Here is an 18,176-nt window from a genome sequence, read left to right on the forward strand (position 1 = left end):
CAACCTGTGGAACTCCTTGTCTGAGGAGGTTGTGATGGCTAGGGCTATAACAGGGTTTAAAAGAGAACTAAATAAATTCATGGAGGTTAAGTCCATTAATGGCTATTAGGCAGGATGGCTAAGGAATGGTGTCCCTAGTCTCTGTTTATCAGAGGGTGGAGATGGATGGCAGGAGAGAGAGATCACTTGATCATTACCTGTTAGGTTCACTCCTTCTGGGGCACCTGGCATTGGCCACTGTCGGCAGACAGGATACTGGGCTGGGTGGACCTTTGGTCTGACCCAGTATGGCTGTTCTTATGTAAGTGTAGCAGTAACACAGCTAAGAAGAAGAAAAAAATCCCTGTGTCAGGGAAAACATGATGGAACTTTGTGGACAGGGCTTAGCAGTCTTCTAATTTACCCTCAATAATTATGAGTGGTGATTGTCATCCATTCTGTAGATAAGCCTTTCTCTGGGGCTAGAAAGCCTATTCCTTTGATAAATAATTGATAAAACTTCCCCAAGATTAAATATAAACACTACCCTGCAGAAAGGAAGCCTGACTGAAATACAGGTTGCTGTCATGCAGAAAAAAAGTTTACTCACCTTCTCGTAACTGTTGTTTCTCGAGATGTGTTGTTCATGTCCATTCCAACCAGGTGTATGCGTGCACGGTAGCCGGAAGATTTTCCCCTAGCAGCAATTGTAGGGTCAGCCAGGGCACCCCCTGGAGTTGCGCCTTCATGGTGCCCAATATAGAACCCTGCCGACCTGCCACCCCCTCAGTTCCTCCTTGCCAGCTACTCTGACAGAGGGGAAGGAGGGTGGGTATTGGAATGGACATGAACAACACATCTCGAAGAACAACAGTTACGAGAAAGTGAGTAACTCTTTTTTTCTTCTTTTTTGAATGCTTGTTCATGTTGATTCCAATCAGGTGGCTCTCAAGCCCAAGTTCAGGAGGCGAGGTTGGAGTCGTCCACTGATTGGAGCACTGCTCGTCCGAAGACCGCATAGTCTCTGGCCTACTGAGAAATCACATAGTGTGTGGTGGAAGTGTAGATAGAGGACCATGTCGCTGCTCTGCATATTTCCTGAGTGGGGACCTTCACCAGGAATGCTATTGATGAAGCCTGTGCCCTGGTGGAGTGCACACTGATTGGGGGTGCAGGAACCCCTCTCAAGTTGTAGCAATCATGAATACAGGACGCTATCCATGACAAAATGCGTTGTGAAGATACAGGCAGTCCTTTTATTTTATCCGCCACTGCCACAAATAACTAGACCGATTTTCTGGATGCTTTCATTCTCTCTATGTAAAAGGCTAGCATGCTGCGGACATCCAGAGTGTGTAGTCTCTGCTCCCTGCTGCTGGAATGTGGCTCAGGGTAGAATACTGGGAGAAAGATGTCCTGGTTGATGTGAAACTGTAACACAGTGTTCGGGAGGAAACCAGGATGAGGTCTGAGCTACACCTTTTCCTTATAGAACACAGTATAAGGGGGCTCTGAGGTTAGGGCTCTGAGTTCAGACACCCTCCTAGCCACCAGGAATGCCACCTTGTGTGAGAGAGAGAGAGAGGAGGGAGCACGTTGCCAAGGGCTCAAAGGGCGGTCCCATTAGCCTAGAAAGGACCAGGTTGGGGTCCTAGGTAGGGACAGGCTGTCGGATGTTAGGGTATAGCCTGTTGAGCCCTTTTAAAACGCAGCTGACCATAGGGTTAGCAAACACAGAGCGGCCCTCCTTGTTCGGGTGAAAGGCTGAGATGGTGGCTAAGTGCACTCTTATCGATGACAACGGAAGCCCCTGCTGCTTCAGATGGAGGAGGCAGTCCAGAATAAGCGGCACTGGGGCCAGCGTCGGAGACGAATGGCGCTGTGCCGATCAGATTAAAAATCTCTTCCACTTGGCAAGGTAGGTGGCTCTCGTAGAGGGTTTTCTACTGCCAAGGAGGACTTGTCTAACCTGGTCGGAACAGGAAAGCTCCATTGGGTTCAAACATAGAGCTTCCATGCTGTGAGGTGAAGCGAGTCGAGGCTCGGATGTTGAAGACGGCCGTGATCTTGTGGCAGAAGGTCCGGGAAGAGCGGCAGGGTGATCAGAGCTTCCACGGACATGTCTAGGAGAGATGTGTATCAGTGCTGTTGGTCCCATACTGGAGCCATCAATATAACCTGAGCTTGTTCCCTCCAGATCTTAAGGAGCACCCTGTGACCCAGTGGTATAGGCGGAAAGGCATACAGGAGACAACATCCCCAGTGGAGGAGGAACATGTCCGCTCTGGAGCCTGGGTTGTGGTTCTGGAAGAAGCAGAACTGCTGGCACTTCCTGTTGTGTTGCATGAAGAATAGGTCTATCTGGGGAATGCCCCAACTCTGCCCTGGAGATCAATCTCCCTTCCTCAACCAAAGCTGAGAATTCAGCTCAGGAGTCCAAGGGAGGTAACCCTAAACTTAGCCGTCATTGAGCAAGTATTGTAGGCGTACCTGCTGACAATGGCCTGTTGGTTGGAAATGTGGAGTTGCAGTCCCCCTGTGGCGTAAATCTTCTGGCTGAATGGGTCAGTTTTTTGCATCCCTATTCTTGGGGGAAGGGCCCTGGAAACTCTGCCTCTCTTGCTGGCTAGCAGCGTCCACCACCAGAGTCAGGTTGTGAGTGAGTGTGTAGATGTTCGTAGCCCTTGGAGGGAACAAAGTACCGCTGTTCATTGCATTTGGTGCCACTGATGGCTGGTCTCTGGATCTAGGGAAAGGAGGTTGGCTGCTTTTGATCCTCCTCTTCTTCTGCACCGGCGATTGGGACCGGTGCCAAAGGCTGGAGCGTTCCCAAGACGCTCCATGACGGTGCCTAGAGTCCTTGGCCGTGTCTTTCTTCAGCACCTGGTCTCTTGAAGAGGGCGCCGGCGCGCTTTGTGCTGAAGATGATGTGCTGGTGGTGGGATCCCCGGCACTGGGGTCCAACTGCGGTCGAAAAGCTGCCTCCGTGAAGAGGATTTTAAGCTGCTGCTCTCTTTCTTTCAGGGTTTTTGGTCAGAATTCCTGACAGGTTTTAGAGCAGTCTTTGTGGAGACTCTCGCCCAGACACTGTAAACAGGAGGTGTGGGAGTCACTTTTTGGCATGCACTTCATGCAGTCCTTGCAGGTCTTGAAGCCTGGGGATCGCAGCATGCCCCAGAGGCAACAAATAAAGGAGGGAAACGGGTGGGGTGGGGGGGGAACCCCCATAAATGAAACTTACAACTAACTATACGAAACTACACCACAGTATCTGAATAAACAAGGTGAGTACAACAGGAATCGAACTGCTAGGTCACTTGCCGGAGCAAGAGCAAGGGAAGTTACAGTTACTGTGACTGGCCGTAAGAAGGAACTGAGGGGGTGGCGGGTCGGCAGGGCTCTATGTTGGGTGCCATGAAAGCGCGACGCCGGGGGCTCCCAGGCTGACCCGTCGGCTGCTGCTAGGGAAGAATCTTCCAGCTACTGTGCATGTGCATGCACACACACCTGACTGGAATCTCCATGAACAAGCACTCTAAGAAGAAACCGTGGTTTCAAACAAATGGTCCTTGTCTCCTACCTCTTGGGCAAGGAGGGTTGTGGAGGCAACATGCTTGCAAGCTTCCCATGACAGAACAGCAACCCTTTTCGGCCCATTAAGGAATGTAACAGTTGGGTTACATCCATGCTTGTGCCTATACCTTTCCTAAAGCACACAGATTGCTCTCCCATGATGATCAATAATGTGACATGACTAGCCCCTTTAATCATAGGATCTTGGTAAGCCTCAAACTACACCTGTAAGCCTATACTGAGCCAGAAAGGAAGCAATTTGTCCAACGGCACATGGGAGTCAATGGCAGAATGGTTTCCCCAATTCTTATTAGTTTCCTCCTCAGACCAGAAATCTTAATTTTTAAAAAGGGGATGGTTGGGTTGGTCATCAGAGATGCCATATACCTTTATTGTGTTTTGCCCAGTTGTATTTGACAGGAGCTGTTTACAGCTTGGATGGATCAGATAGCCTGAAGGACACTATGCAGACTGGTGTTAATTATCCACAGCAGGTAAATAAATAAATGCCTCTTAATTTCAGTTGGTTTTAACCTTCAAATTTCAAGTCAAATGAAAAAGACAAAAACAGGCCTTTTAACATATTTCCTTCAGTCCAGTCCTTAAAATCTTTAGTCTTCTGTCAAGGTTCCTTCCCCACTCTGAACTCTAGGGTACAGATGTGGGGACCTGTATGAAAGACTCTGTAAGCTTATTCTTACCAGCTTAGGTTAAAAACTTCCCCAAGGTACAAACTTTGCCTTGTCTTTGCCTTGAACCCTATGCTGCCACCACCAAGCGTGTTTTAAACAAATACAGGGAAAGAGCCCACTTGGGAGACGTCTTCCCCCAAAATATCGCCCCAAGCCCTACACTCCCTATCCTGCGGAAGGCTTGATAAAAATCCTCACCAATTTGTACAGATGAACACAGACCCAAATACTTGGATCTTAAGAACAATGAAAAATCAATCAGCTTCTTAAAAGAATTTTAATTAAAGAAAAAAAAAGAATCACCTCTGTAAAATCAGGATGGTAAATATCTTACAGGGTAATCAGATTCAAAACATAGAGAATCCCTCTCGGCAAAACCTTAAGTTACAAAAAGACACACAAACAGGAATATACATTCCATCCAGCACAGCTTATTTTACCAGCCATTAAGCAAAAGGAAATCTAACACATTTCTAGCTAGATTACTTACTAACTAAAAGAAGTTCTGAGACTGAATTCCTGATCTGTTCCCGGCAAAAGCATTACCCAGACAGACAGACGGTTTGTATCCCCCCCTCCCGACTTGAAAGTATCTTGTCTCCTCATTGGTCATTTTGCAGCAAGGTTATCTTAGCTTCTTAACCCTTTACAGGTGAAAGGGTTTTGTCTCTGGCCAGGAGGGATTTTATAGCACTGTATACAGGAAGGTGGTTAGCCTTCCCTTTATTTTTATGACATCTTCTTTACAATGTTCTCTGATAAGGCTTACAAAAATGTATATGGAAACCTACTGTTTAACACCCAGGTTTCCCTGCTGTTTCACATTCAGTACCTTTTTTTTTATTTTTAGAATCAAGAAGGACCCAATGATGATACACAGTATGTTGGCATCACAGCCAAGAAGATTCCTCGTCATGCTCAAGAGGCTGCAGAAAACCTGGGTGTCGAACTAGCCAGCTTACTGCTGAGCAAGGGTGCTAAGCGTATCCTCAGTGTTGCAAGGCAGCTCAATGATGCCCGATAGACACATCATTCCCACGCAGCAGCAGCTCTTGCAGTTGGCATGATTCCTGCATGGTCAGAAGTTTGACAGAAAAAAACATGGACTTGGCTGCTGCACTGTCATCCTTCCTTAGGCGGAGTCTCTTATTTTACACTTACATCCCATTTTCCTTTACTTGTGGATCTGAAAATAAAACTTAAAATATTAAACTCTGTATTTTGAGTAGTTATGCCTGTTCAGAGGATACAGTCCAGTTTGCAGTTGGGTGGTTTGTTTCAGCAACTTGTTTACCCCAAAACTATAAGCAAGCTATTTTGAATACAGTAACAAGAATAATTCAATACAAGAAACAACAAGGAGTCTGGTGGCACTTTACAGACTAACAGATTTATTTGTGCATAAGCTTTCATGGGTAAAAAACCCACTTCTTCAGATGCATGGAGTGAAAATTACAGATGCAGGCATTATTTTATTATTAAATCTGTTAAGTCTTTAAGGTGCTACTGGACTCGTTGTTTTTGTGGTTACAGATGAACATGGCTACCCTCTGATATTCAATACAAGAAATAATGCTAAAATGGTAAGGGACATAGGGTGCCCTTTATCTGAGGGCTTGTCCTATACTTACCAGGGATCAGTGTGTGGTAATCAGTGCATTTGTCATCAATTTAGCGGGTCTAGTGAAGACCCACTACATTAACTTCAGATTGCTCAACTCCTGTACTCCACCTGAATGAGAAGTGCAAGGGGAGTTAACAGGAGACCTAGCACAGTGTGGACCCGGTGGTAAGTAGATCCAAGCACGTCAACTTCAGCTACATTATTCATGTAGCTGAAGCTGCGTAACTTAGATCGATCTCCTCCTGGAGTGTAGTCCATCGTACACATACCTCCTTTGGGCTTCATCCTGAGCCTTTCAATAACTGGCAACTGATTACTAGGTGCCAAATAAGGCCCTTGATGACCACCATTGTACTTATATTTAAACAGAACCACCAATGTTTCTGCTCGTAAGGCATCTGTTATGGATGATGCTTGGACAAATGTTTATTCACTGCCATATAAATCAATACTAATTGAACTTATTTAAAAAACCATTAGCATATTCATTGCCAGATTGAATTAACCATAACCAGGCACAGGTGTCTACAGGTGCAACATAGTGTAAGGAAAGTTCGTTAGTATCAACTTAGACTTTTTAAAATAGGTTTGAAATAAGACCTGTTCCCTTACAGGGGGGTGGGCAAACTTTTTGGCCTGAGGGCCACATATGGGTAATGGAAATTGTATGGCAGGCCATGAATGCTCACAAAATTAGGGTGGGGGTGTGAAGGCTCTGCCTAGGGTTGTGGTCAGAAATGAGTTCAGGGTGTGGGAAGGGGCTGGAGTGCTGGGGACGGAGTGGAGGAGAGCTCTGGGTTGGGGATGAGGGAGTTTGGGTGTAGTAGGGTGCTCTGGGCTGGGACTGAGGGATTTGTAAGGTAGGAAGGGGATCAGGGTTGGGGCAGGGGCTTGGCTCAGGTGTGCACGCTTCAGGCAGTACTTACCTCAAGCAGCTCCTTGAAGCAGTAGTATGTCCCCACTCCAGCTCCAACGTAGAAGTGTGGCCAGGCAGTTCTGCTGTGCACTGCCCTGTCCACAGGCACTGCCCCTGCAGCTCCCATTGGACACAGTTCCTGGCCAATGGGGAGCTGCAGGGGCAGCACCTCTGGACAGGGCAGTGCACAGCAGAACCCCCTTTGCCCCTGCTTGAACACCAGCACAGGGCAAGCCCCACACCAGGCATGGGCAAACTTTTTGGCCTGAGGGCCACATCAGGGGTTCTGAAACTGTATGGAGGGCCAGGTAGGGTAGGTTGTGCCTCCCACACCCTGACAGGCCCCCTATGCTCATCCAACCCCCCCCCCTTTCTGTTCTGTGGACCCTCCCCCCACTTCTGCCCCATCCAACCACTCTCTGCTCCCTGATTGCCCCTTATCCAACCCCTCCGCTCCCCCTTACCATGCCACTCAGAGCACCAGGACTGGCACCTGCACTGCCCAGCCAGAGCCAGCCACACCATCTAGAGCACCAGGGCAGGCCCATGGCTCACAGCCCTGTCACCCACAGCACTGGTGACACAGCAAGCTGAGGCTGCAGGGGAAGGGTGGGACAGCAGGGGAGGGGTTGGGGGCTAGCCTCCCCAGTGGGGAGCTTAAAGGCTGGGCAGGACAGTCTCAGGGGCTGGATGTGGTTTGTGGGCCATAGTTTGCCCACCGCTGCCCCAGGCCCTGCTCCCCAGCAAGAGCTGGAGGGCTGAATTAAAACAGCCAGCAGGCCTGAAGTTTACCCACCCTTGCCCTTACACTCTAATCCTTTCAAACTCAATAGCCTGTTCCTTTTACATTAGTAGAATATGCATTTCAACTAGTGATTCATCTCCTTCATCTTACAAGCCACTACTAGTGTCTTCTAGAAATCTTTTAAATTGTAAAATGCAAATATGGTGTTTTGTAAATGAAACAACAGGTTGTTTCAGTATGTATGCAACATCCATTAACTGTACTTCACTTATGAAAGGAATTGTTTCCATACCCATTTAAAGCCTTATTTTTCTTTAGGCATGTACATATTAACACAATTTCTGACCACTGAACCACCCGTGCATAGAATATGCTACAGAAATAGCAGGTCACCCCGTATTTTATTACACAATTTCTACATTTTCTGGGATGTACAGGAAGTTACAAAGGCTACAACAACAGATTTAGCAGTGTCCAGTGAAAGGACACAGCTGAAAGAGAAATGGTTGCTGTTTCGTTAACTACAAGTTTGTACAAAGCCTAGAATTTTCTCTGGTTTGATCCTGCAGTGGCTGTACTGAGCTTCTGGTTGCAGATGCTGTCTATTGAAACAGGTCAAACAAAGTATAGTGTCACTGCAGAATCAAACTAGTAAATAGTTGTAACATTGCAGACAAAATTGTACAGCACATCAATAAAGTCACACAACTGCTGATATAAGTGACAGCCTTCTTCCACTCAAGAGGCTGAGAGCTTGTTAGTTTACAATGTTTTGGATTGTTGTGCATGATCTGATGCAAAAGATGCCCTCTGTCTTAAAAACAAGATATGTAGATATACAATTTTTCAGAGCAGTTAAAACAGGTAATTAAACAGCAAAAAGGAACTCCTAAAAAAAAACACTTTTCAGGCAATTCATACAGTGGTGCAGTTAGTTCTACAGCTGCATTCTGATGTTTTTTTTTCCCAGTCCTCTGTCGGTACCATATGAAGTTACTTAAAGGATCCAGGAGCAGCAAAGCTCAGGGGGCAACACTTCAACCTGTAAACGTGGATACCGCTTGCACGAGTCTTTGCATTGCTAATGTTGAAACAGCTCAGGTAGGCAGGAGTCAAATGGGTATCGGGGTGGACCATGCCTTTGCAGAGCAAAAGAGACCCCGCGGCAGCCTCCTCTGCCACTCGGGCTTTGCACACAGCAGCTTCACCGGAAGGGGCAGAACAATGGGGTTCGGGGTAGCAGCTGAGTTTACTGTTAAAGCTGGAGCTATGCGCTGCCCCAGGCACGTGCGCAGCGGTAGGGAGCCTAAGCCGGGGCTCCTCGCGATTCGTACAAGGGGCCGCCGGGCGGGAGGCCCCCACGCAGCTTCCCCACTCGCACCCAAGGGAGTCTTCCACGCCGCGGCTGTTACGCCTCTAATTCTCCTCCCCCCCACCCCCCAGCGCCGTGCGAGGGCGGGAAAGCCTGAGTCCTTCAACCCCGCTTGAGGCGCGGGGGGGCTCGCGCTCTCCCCGCCCAGGAGCCCGCTGAGGGCTCGAGCAGCCTACGGATCCGCAGCTCCTACGGCTGAGCCCTGGGGGCGGCCCTGAAAAGGGCCTTGGGGGGTGGGGGGGTGAGTCTCCGCCGGCGGCGCGTGGCCGGCCCTAGTACTCCTGGGACTGCTGGCTGCTGCCCTTCTTGCCGCTCTTGGCCGGCCCGGCTCCGCCGCCGCCCGCCTTCTTGGGCAGCAGCACGGCCTGGATGTTGGGCAGGACCCCGCCCTGCGCGATGGTGACCCCGCCCAGCAGCTTGTTGAGCTCTTCGTCGTTGCGCACCGCGAGCTGCAGGTGCCGCGGGATAATGCGCGTCTTCTTGTTATCCCGCGCCGCGTTGCCCGCCAACTCTAGGATCTCCGCCGTCAGGTACTCGAGCACGGCGGCCAGGTACACCGGGGCGCCCGCGCCCACCCGCTCCGCGTAGTGACCGCGCCGCAGCAGCCGGTGCACGCGCCCCACGGGGAACTGCAGGCCCGCGCGGGACGAGCGAGATTTAGCCTTAGCCCGGGCCTTGCCGCCGCTCTTACCGCGGCCGGACATGGCGCGTGAAAGTGGGAGCGAAGCACGCGGCTCAGCGGCCCGCTCACAGAGCTACGCCCAGGCTCTAGCGCCAGAGCCGGAACTGCTGCCTGGTGGCGAGGCGAAGCGCGCTCGTCTTGAGCCGACCCTTCACCCACTCGCTTTCTATTACAAAAAGATATATGTGTCTATAGTCTTCGGCGGAGAGCCAGACCCAGCCCCCTGCCCAGTGACGCTGCGCTCTGCCATTGGTGGGCAGCCCAGACGAATGGCTCCCCTGGATTGGTTAGCCTCACGAGCCGGCAAAGTTTTACGCGTTTATTGGCTGCTAAAATAAGCCAATCAGAAGGCAGGGCGCCAAATTCAAAAGAGGCACAGAGGCCAAAGCGCCAATAACGGAACACAGGAGCCTCTTTCTCGTTGCTTCCCCAGCCCTTTCTCCCCAGGCTGGGTAGTAGCAGCCTTAGCCCTTCTCTGTTGAAGTGCCCGGTGCGGAGACCAGCCTTCCCCCAGGGTGAACACGCCCACGCTCTTTGTCTGCCCTGTGAACAGGTCCTCCCCCCCCCCCCCCCCCCCCTTGCCCCTGCTCCTAGCTAAAGGCAGAGCTTGGGCAGCAGGGACAGTGAGACCAGGGCTTGAATGCCAGCTGGTAAATTCATTCCCCCATTCAGCCTTCCCCTCAGAGCCTGCAGAGTGGTCAGTGGCTGGAACTGTTGGTGTACCTGCCCTGCGAGCAAAGTGATGGCAATGGAGAGACAGTAATTATGTAAAGCAGGATGCTAGGGGAAACATACTGTATCTCAATAATAAATCATTTGAATGAGAAAACAAAAATATATTAGGGGCAAGGAAGGGCAGGGGTGCCTTCCTCCCCGGCTCCTTTCCCAGCTCCCTAGACAAAAGATTCAAGTCATATTTGCAAATCTTCCTTGCGCTGGTTATTCCCAGTAATGCTAATATGTCTACAGGCCCGTGATGCTCATGGGACATTAACACGAGTATCAGACAAATTACTTCTGTGCGCAACCAAAGCACAGGACAAAAAAAATTCAGCAGAGAGGCCAGTGTAAGAGTCTTTACTCACATCTGGAAAGGGGTCTTGTGATTCACAGAGACAAAGCGGGATCACTGCAGCCATTTGGAGGGGAACCACAGAAAGTAAAAGGTGGATCATCAGGAGGTGCTGGCATTTCCCTTACCCCGGCAGCTCAGTCAAACATCATAGAACAAGCGTACTAGCTGGTACCGGATCAAAAATGCAATGGTACTGCCCCCTACCTACAGAGGGAAAAACAAGGAAGAGAATTGGAATCTAGCTGTGCTAAACGCTTTACCGAGTGGTATGAAGATGAGGTCCCTGTATCAGCTTACTGGTACTTCTGCATATGACCATCCTTCGTAAGTAACACAGAAGTTAATTTAAAATATTTCCATGTCTTTACTTACAAGGGAGGTGGGGTGGAAATGAGAAGACTGGGCAAGATTATTCTCTCTGAGGAGGATAGAATCATAGAAGATTAGGGTTTGGAAGAGACCTCAGGATGTCATCTAATCCAACCCCCTGGTCAAAGCAGGACCAACCCCAACTAAATCATCCCAGCCAGAGTTTTATCAAGCTGGGCCTTAAAAACCTCTAAGAATGGAGATTCCACCACCTCCCTAGCAGTATAGTTCTTTATAGCAGAGCCTTGGCTTCCCTAGGGAGGTGAGGATCAACCCAGGCAATAGCAAGCTAGTTGGTGTGATAGAAGGGAAGAAGTAAAGATAAGTACAGGAGTGGAATCAAATGTTCCCAACGCCTGAGAATTTTAGTGTGGATCTATCCACTGCGGAGTATGTCCTCCTCCCTGAGGGAGTGTTTGCCTGACCTGGATAAGCAGCAGCAGGACAGTGAGCGTTTGCTCTGGAGCTGGTCCAATAAGCTTTATAACAAAGTTAATGAGTGTCATGTTATTGCACTCTGTGTATTCTTCATCTTCATCCAATTCCTGTCTCACATCCACTATATGTAAGGTCTCTGATACCTGGGGAAGAGAAGTGTGTTAAGCACCATTTAATTAGATGCATTAGTTGTTTACTGCTTAGAGCTTTGTATGGTGCACGAAGATGTATTGAAAGTTTCTTCCACAACACCTTGCCAACAATGCCCTCTGTTGTTCCACTCCTAAGTTCTGATCCAAAACTCAGTGAAATCAATGGAAAGACAGATCAGGCCCCTGGCAATCACTGCTAGTCATGCTTCGTTTTGCAAGGTTTTAGTAATGTGGACAAGTGTCCACCAGAGATTGGGATGAGAGTATACTGAACTTGTTTCCTTTTACTCAGGACTTGACTCCAGGTGCCCAGAGGCATGGGGTGGGGAGGGAGTTTTGCACTGCCACCAATTCCCAAGTGTATGGCTGCTAGCGGAAGACAAATTTTACTTGTCTTTCTCAGGTTACCTTTAGAATATACTTTCCCAGTGCTGAAAGACTTTTGGTTCTGAATTTGGAGTAGCTCATCTCCAGCTTCCCTGTATCAGGATTGAGCCTGAAAAGAACACTGAAATATTAGTCCAATTGCAGCAAAGAGGCAGCTTAATCTCTCTATAAAAGAGACGGGGTTGTTTAAAAAGTGAATGGTGGAAACAGCTGGAGTAATCCTATGCATGTAATAGTCCCAGTAATGTTAGGAGTCTCAGGTGTGTAGCCACTCAAAGAAGGCAGGGGCAGGAGAATTTTTGGGGTGGTGGTAAGAGGGGGTTAGTTGGTTGTATTTCAATTGCCACAACATTCTCAAAGTAGAAACACACCCACACACTCTCTTCCGCCCCACCCCCCCTCGAACCCTCAGGATCTTCTGATAACAGCACCTCAGGGATGGTATAAACACTTCAATGTGACCTGTGCGGTTAGGAACAACCATTTTGTAACATTGTTAAGGAACAGCATTACAGCTCTGGTCTTTACAGGGTTAACAAGATTATTTGTTAACATGGTGATAACTCAGTCTACAAACCTTTACCCAAGCTATTAGGGACCGGTGCATTTAAACTAGATCCTCCAGCAAGGTTGATTTTGCATCACAGACATAAACTTGGTCCGCATTAAGCCATGCTAGTACTACAGTGCCCCATCAGGACTCTGCAGTTTCTACCTTCTGGGAACCAGTAGGAAGGACATTACTATTGCTGTTTGGCAGGAGGCAGTTTTCTGCTGGGCTGAATTTACAGGGCAGCAGCTCCTCTCTTTACACCCAGCTGTTTGCAACAGGAAAGGTTAGAATTTTTTGTTAAGTTTAAATGTTGTGGAAAAACACTGGAAACCATAAAATCATAGCATCCATAATCGTTCTAGGTCCACAGTTTTCTCTTGTCCTTGGGCAAGAAGAGGGTAGTTGTTACCAAGTGAAATTCCCCACACAGTCCTGTTAAATGCCCTTGTCCCTAGGTGATGAATAAGGTCTACATTTCACTTCTCATTCCCTCCTTCAGCCACAGCAGATGAGGCATATATTTTATCCTTTAGGGAAATCTGCAGACATCCCCACCCCCACTTCAGACCCAAAACAAGCCAGAGCCAAAGGCATCTCCTTGTTCCAAATACATTGCATCTCACAGTCACTTACACACTTCTTACCTGGGCAGCCGATGACGGGGACAAGGAATGATGTGGAAGAGCTGAGGCAAAGAGTAGAGGAAGTTGAGCACTTGTGGGATGAAGAAGAGAAGCATTGTCTTACTGAAGTGCCCAAGGATCCCCACCACAGCAAACGTCATACCAGCAAAATAGCAGAAGGTGTCACCTACAAACACGCTGGATGGATACCTGCAACCCACAGACATAAAAAATGGGGATGGGGCATAGTATTAGTGTTAAAGATCAAGTGTAGGAAAGTCTGGCATTCACAATCTTACTGCAAGATTTTAAATCTAGTGCCTGAGTTATTTGCTGGAGAGATTATTAGTGTGTAGGGGATTGGAGGACAGATAGTCTTGTGATCAAACCATAGAACCTCGAGTCAGAAGTCCCTGTTATTGTGCAGTTCTCTGGTGCAGTCAAAGTCTTCCAATGGATCAACGCACCAGAATCTTTGTGCTCCAGCCAGAATATAGAGATCAGCAGTCCATTGTTCTATTTCTGAGAGCTTGTGAATTGTTAAATTACTTGTCTCCTCTAAGTATAAGGGGGAGGGAGCCTTATAATACTATGAACATTTCTTTATTTCATGTAGTCTCTTACCAGTTGTGGTAAAGCAGCCCCAGAGTAGTAAAGAAAAAGGGAATCATGAAGTAGAGAGAAAAAATGTGGTCATCTCTATAATCTCCTGTAGAAAAGAGAGAGAGAGAGAGAACAAAATTACTGACAATGTAGCATCAGCCACAGTGGTCCAGAAGTATGTCCAGAGTGTGGATCTGTCCATTTTAGATTTGTATACAGTGCCTGTTAAGAAGGTATCTCACGAGAGTCTTCAAGAGGGTTACACTAATACACTGGACCAGATACAAAATGGGTGTCATGGCCCCACTTGGTACATAAGCATTATCCTCATCTGAAGATCTGCTCATCTTTCTAGACATCAAACATTTCCAAGTACAGGCACCTAGCTCCCTTGGATCTTTTCCCTGATTCAGAACCCCCAAAAGACGCATACATTTTCCTTACCATTTAATTCAACAACATTGAATGTGATGATGGAAGCAGCTATCACCAGAGACTGTCCTGCCTCAAGCCCATTAATTCCAGCAAGAATATTGATGGCGTTGGTGCAAAACACTGCTAGCATGCCCATGTACACATAGTACAGGATACCTGCAGATGAGACAGAGAGAAGGGCCTTCACACCCAAGTTTTAAAGGGGGGGGTCCTAGATTCAATTTAGTAGTATGTACCTCTTTGCCTTAATGAATGATCACAGCACATTTCACAACAGTTTAATAAACATCTCCTGCTCACAAGAAGTTGGTATTACATACACACACACACACGCACCAAGCACAGATATGGAAAAAGACAGAGGATGGGGCAGAGGTCACAAAAACAAGTCAGTGACAACACTGGGAACAGAATCCACGCCTTCAGATTCCTAGTTCTGCACTTCAATCAATTTGCCATTCACATTTAAGCACCAAAAGCATTTGGCACTCCATGAATTTAGGGCCTGATCCTGTAAAAGTGTTGAGTGCTTCTCTGGGCAAAGCTGAGAATATGATAAATTGCTGAACTAATAACTTGATAAGACTATCAACCCTGTTCTCTGGTATCAAAATCTATGTTCCAAATAATGATCTGCATTGAGAGGAAACCCACAACTGTGCACATATTGCCACCTGCCACCCTCAGGAACTTTGGCTTTGGATCGCCTTTTTACCCTTAAAAAGAAAAGGAGGACTTGTGGCACCTTAGAGACTAACAAATTTATTTGAGCATAAGCTTTTGTGAGCTACAGCTCACTTCATCCTTGTGGCTAGTGTTAAGCTGATGATCTTCTTGTGCTCCGTCACTCACCCAGGTCCAAGTGCATCCCCAACACCACCCGGAAGGGCTTGGGTACCACAATAGTTGTGTTCCCAAAGTTAGTGAAGTAAACCATAAGCAGAGGAAGGGAGGCCATGGTAGGAAGTAGCAGCTTGTGCCGCCAGCGCAGGTTCAGAACATCATCCGCAAAGCCCAGGAAGATCATGCAGCAGATGGCAAGAAGGGAGCCAATGAACTCCACAAACTGAAAAACAGAGTGGGGACATGACCATGGTTATTAGATACATAGCCACCCAGTCCTCCTTTTCATATGCCACAGGACATCACATTTGGCTTTGAAATATGATACATTTGAAGACCCCCAACAAAATACGAGTATTTCACTCCAAGTCTTAACTACACACAAGCTATCCTCACTGAGACTTGCAGGACCTCTTGGTGGAGAGCAATACAGGCTTTAAAGAGCATCATGGAGGGAGACACTTACCTCATGGTGTGGAAATGCCTTGCACTGCTCCTCTACAAAACAGCTCAGAAACGGCACAGGAATAAAGCAGAAAAGGATGATCAAGAACACAGCCCCACTGATCACACCTTGGGATTCAGGACTGAAACACATGGGGGGGGGGGGAAGAGAAAGAGGTTTAAAACAACAATCACTATACCCAAGTATTGAGAACTTCACAGCTAGTCCTGTATTCTCACTGCTTCTCCACTGGAATGTCGTAACACAGGGAATAGCCAGCTATAACGGTGCAATGTTTTGAGCCCAGTACTCCTGATATCCAACAGCAACAAAGCTGTTAAACCTCACAACACATTTTTAGCCTCTTAAAATTCATTATATAGTAGTCCAGAATGAAGGTAAGCCCATACCCAACAAGATAGCATACATCTGCTTTTACTAAATCTCTCCTATTGATTAGAATATAAATTCTCTTGGTAAATGCCAGTGCCTATGCTGCTGCTTAGCCAAGCAGCTTGTAAGTGACAGTAAAACAAATAAGATTATAAACAGAGATTGGGTTGAACCAGAATTTCAGATCCTAACTCTCACAATATATGAGGAAGGTCAGAGGTCCAGAGCAAGAGAATCCATTGGCATAGGTAGGTCTTCACCAAAGCACTACAGCTGTGCAGCAGCAGGTGTGACGCTGTAGTGGTTTATGAGTACACAAGCCCAGTGTGGTGCCTGGATTGGTTTATGTTTACAGAAAAATTAAAGGGAAGATAGAAGTGATTAATCAACACAGAAACATAAGACAATCACACCAGCTACTGAATATAAAGCAGAGGATTTCACACAGTGGTATGAGATCAGTTGCTAGATTTGAGAGAGGTATCCTTTACAAAGGAGGACCTACTTCTGACAGGTCTGAATGTTGTTACTAGAAAACCGAGGGACCCAAATACCACTTAATAAATAATATGCGTAGTTTGGATTGCTCTGGCACCTTCCAGCAAATAATTTCAAGGTAATTTATTGTTTAAAACTGAATTACTTAGGTCTCACAACAACACTATGAGGTACAGAAATATCCTAGTTAAATGGAAGGAGAGACAGAGGCAGAGATGTGTGTAAGATCATACATCAAGCTCAAGTCCCTTTTCCATGCTTTAATCAGTAGATTATGCGTTTATCATTTTTAAATGTCAAGTAATTTGTAACTACCATGATTATTACCACACAATAAAACTTAACGAATCAGTAGCTGTTACTTACATGGGCTGTTTAGAAGTTTTGTTCAAGTCTATCCCGAAGAGCTTGGCAGCAATGAAATGATCCTTGAAAGCTGGGATCAGTGTCAGGGTAGCCACAAACCCCAGGAGAGCACCACAAAAGTTAATCAGCAAAGGGATCACTGGTAACCCCCACATATCAGAGACACCCTCGAGGAACAAGAGGACTTTTTTTGGGGCGGGGAAGCAGCAGCAAAGCTGACCACAAGAGTCACTCAGTTGCTAAAGTTAATGTACTCACGCTGTGTACATGTGTTTATATACTGGTTACAGTACGTGTGTCTAGATATACGTTCCAATGTTTGTATGTGGGTGTACAGCTCCAGGATCAGCTGCTTTCAAGTCTGATTCTGAATTTGACTACTGATCCTCATAGCTTTAAAAAAAATGTAAATAAAAATTGCCTCCCCCGCTTCAGGAGTGCGGCGCTTCCCCGAGGAGGGTGTGGGTGGATCTTCTCCTTCAGGTTGGGATAATCCAAGTTCTTTGCTTTCTGATAAAATATACAAATAAAAAACCACAAAATAAAATCACATTAAAATACTGAGCTTCTTCCCTTACCCGGCTGGCTTTAAAAAAACAACAAATCCGGAAGCTTTTTCCTCTCAGAATCTTCACTGCCCTGAAGATGTTTCCAGTCGGACTCTATAGAACAAGGCACCAACTACTGCCCTGTCACTACGCGCTCTCGCAGAGAACCGGCCGAGTACCTGACCGCCATCTTTGATACTGGCAAGGGCGACTAAACGCCACTTTAGGATTCTGAGTAGCGCAGCTGTGGATCTGCACCCGAACTGCCTCAGCCGTCGTAGACATTCGGGGGCTGAGACTGGCTCGGCCTAATCTAGGGCAAGGGGTGAATCCAAATGTCCCCCCTCAGCTCTGGGAGTTAGTTCATCAGGGCCTCTCCGGATGCAGCTGGATTGGGGTTTACAGTGAGAACAGCTTCACGAGGTAAGTGCCAAATTTGGGGGTTAATGTGAATTAATTGCAATCTAATGGCTGCCCGGACTCCCATTACCCAGATCAAAGATGGTTACCTGCAAGTGTCATATGGTGCCTGGCTTGGTCTTGCTCCTGCTTTTAACTACGCGTCATCTTCTGATTGGACCCAGTCTAGGTGCACCGACCCCAGTGGTAATTCAGTGTCAGTGACGTGCTGATGAAATACAGAGGAGGGTTCTGCTCCGCTAGGTGCAGTATTACAGGGGTTGATCTTCAATCCCATTTTTCAGAGTAACAGCTGTATTCGCAAAAAGAAAAGGAGTACTTGTGGCACCTTAGAGACTAACCCTAACCAATTAGTCTGTAGCTCACAAAAGCTCATGCTCAAATAAATTGGTTAGTCTCTAAGGTGCCACAAGTACTCCTTTTCTTTTTGCGAATCCCATTTTTA

The 18,176-nt window shown here is 47.3% G+C and overlaps 4 protein-coding genes across 16 annotated transcripts in view; 2 read left to right on the forward strand and 2 right to left on the reverse strand.

Annotated features, from left to right (window-relative positions):
- Nucleotides 1-5,461, forward strand: part of LOC140901580 (porphobilinogen deaminase-like) — a 29,713-nt gene extending 24,252 nt beyond the window's left edge. For 5 of the 6 annotated variants that reach the window (XM_073320662.1, XM_073320663.1, XM_073320665.1 and 2 more), the window contains 2 exons: nucleotides 3,960-4,046; nucleotides 5,095-5,461. In XM_073320662.1, the coding sequence (XP_073176763.1) occupies nucleotides 3,960-4,046; nucleotides 5,095-5,268 (261 nt within the window). In that variant the 3' untranslated portion in view covers nucleotides 5,269-5,461. The other variant, XM_073320664.1, reaches the window with a different exon arrangement.
- Nucleotides 3,858-17,979, reverse strand: DPAGT1 (dolichyl-phosphate N-acetylglucosaminephosphotransferase 1). 2 transcript variants are annotated; one of them, XR_012155896.1, is made up of 10 exons: nucleotides 16,764-17,809; nucleotides 15,528-15,648; nucleotides 15,071-15,284; nucleotides 14,228-14,374; nucleotides 13,805-13,889; nucleotides 13,202-13,390; nucleotides 12,026-12,113; nucleotides 11,453-11,608; nucleotides 10,669-10,862; nucleotides 3,858-5,430 (listed from the first exon to the last, which is right to left on the reverse strand). XR_012155896.1 is itself a non-coding variant. In XM_073320676.1 (10 exons), the coding sequence occupies exons 2-10, from the start codon at nucleotides 16,916-16,918 to the stop codon at nucleotides 10,797-10,799; spliced, it is 1,221 nt and encodes a 406-aa protein (XP_073176777.1). In that variant the 5' UTR covers nucleotides 16,919-17,273; nucleotides 17,821-17,979; the 3' UTR covers nucleotides 10,647-10,796. The 2 variants fall into 2 exon arrangements, 1 of the variants encoding a protein (XP_073176777.1); XM_073320676.1 differs by lacking the exon at nucleotides 3,858-5,430 and adding an exon at nucleotides 17,821-17,979 and having other exon boundaries at nucleotides 10,647-10,862; nucleotides 16,764-17,273.
- H2AX (H2A.X variant histone) lies at nucleotides 7,912-10,141 on the reverse strand. The gene has a single exon (XM_073320682.1). It carries the CDS (start codon nucleotides 9,603-9,605, stop codon nucleotides 9,174-9,176), a length of 432 nt encoding a protein of 143 aa, XP_073176783.1. The 5' UTR covers nucleotides 9,606-10,141; the 3' UTR covers nucleotides 7,912-9,173.
- The window catches only part of C2CD2L (C2CD2 like), a 40,630-nt gene continuing 39,914 nt past the window's right edge, over nucleotides 17,461-18,176 (forward strand). For 4 of the 7 annotated variants that reach the window (XM_073320648.1, XM_073320651.1, XM_073320655.1 and 1 more), the window contains exon 1: nucleotides 17,470-17,734. The gene's annotated coding sequence lies outside the window, so the exon portion shown is untranslated. Of the gene's footprint in view, nucleotides 17,735-18,176 lie in introns of all 7 variants that reach the window. The other 3 variants (XM_073320656.1, XM_073320657.1, XM_073320658.1) reach the window with 3 other exon arrangements.

Source organism: Lepidochelys kempii, chromosome 22, assembly GCF_965140265.1.
Source record: "Lepidochelys kempii isolate rLepKem1 chromosome 22, rLepKem1.hap2, whole genome shotgun sequence".
Classification (NCBI taxonomy): Eukaryota; Metazoa; Chordata; order Testudines; family Cheloniidae; genus Lepidochelys; species Lepidochelys kempii.

What these genes read in the sequence shown, in the direction of transcription:
- H2AX (XM_073320682.1), bottom strand. Translation starts at nt 9,605, where the DNA reads ATGTCCGGCCGCGGTAAGAGCGGCGGCAAGGCCCGGGCTAAGGCTAAA.
- DPAGT1 (XM_073320676.1), bottom strand. Translation starts at nt 16,918, where the DNA reads ATGTGGGGGTTACCAGTGATCCCTTTGCTGATTAACTTTTGTGGTGCT. An exon ending in AGGCATTTCCACACCATGAG is followed by an intron (nt 15,285 to 15,527) that starts GTAAGTGTCTCC and finishes TCTGTTTTTCAG; the next exon opens with TTTGTGGAGTTCATTGGCTC. An exon ending in CAATGTTGTTGAATTAAATG is followed by an intron (nt 13,890 to 14,227) that starts GTAAGGAAAATG and finishes TCTTTTCTACAG; the next exon opens with GAGATTATAGAGATGACCAC.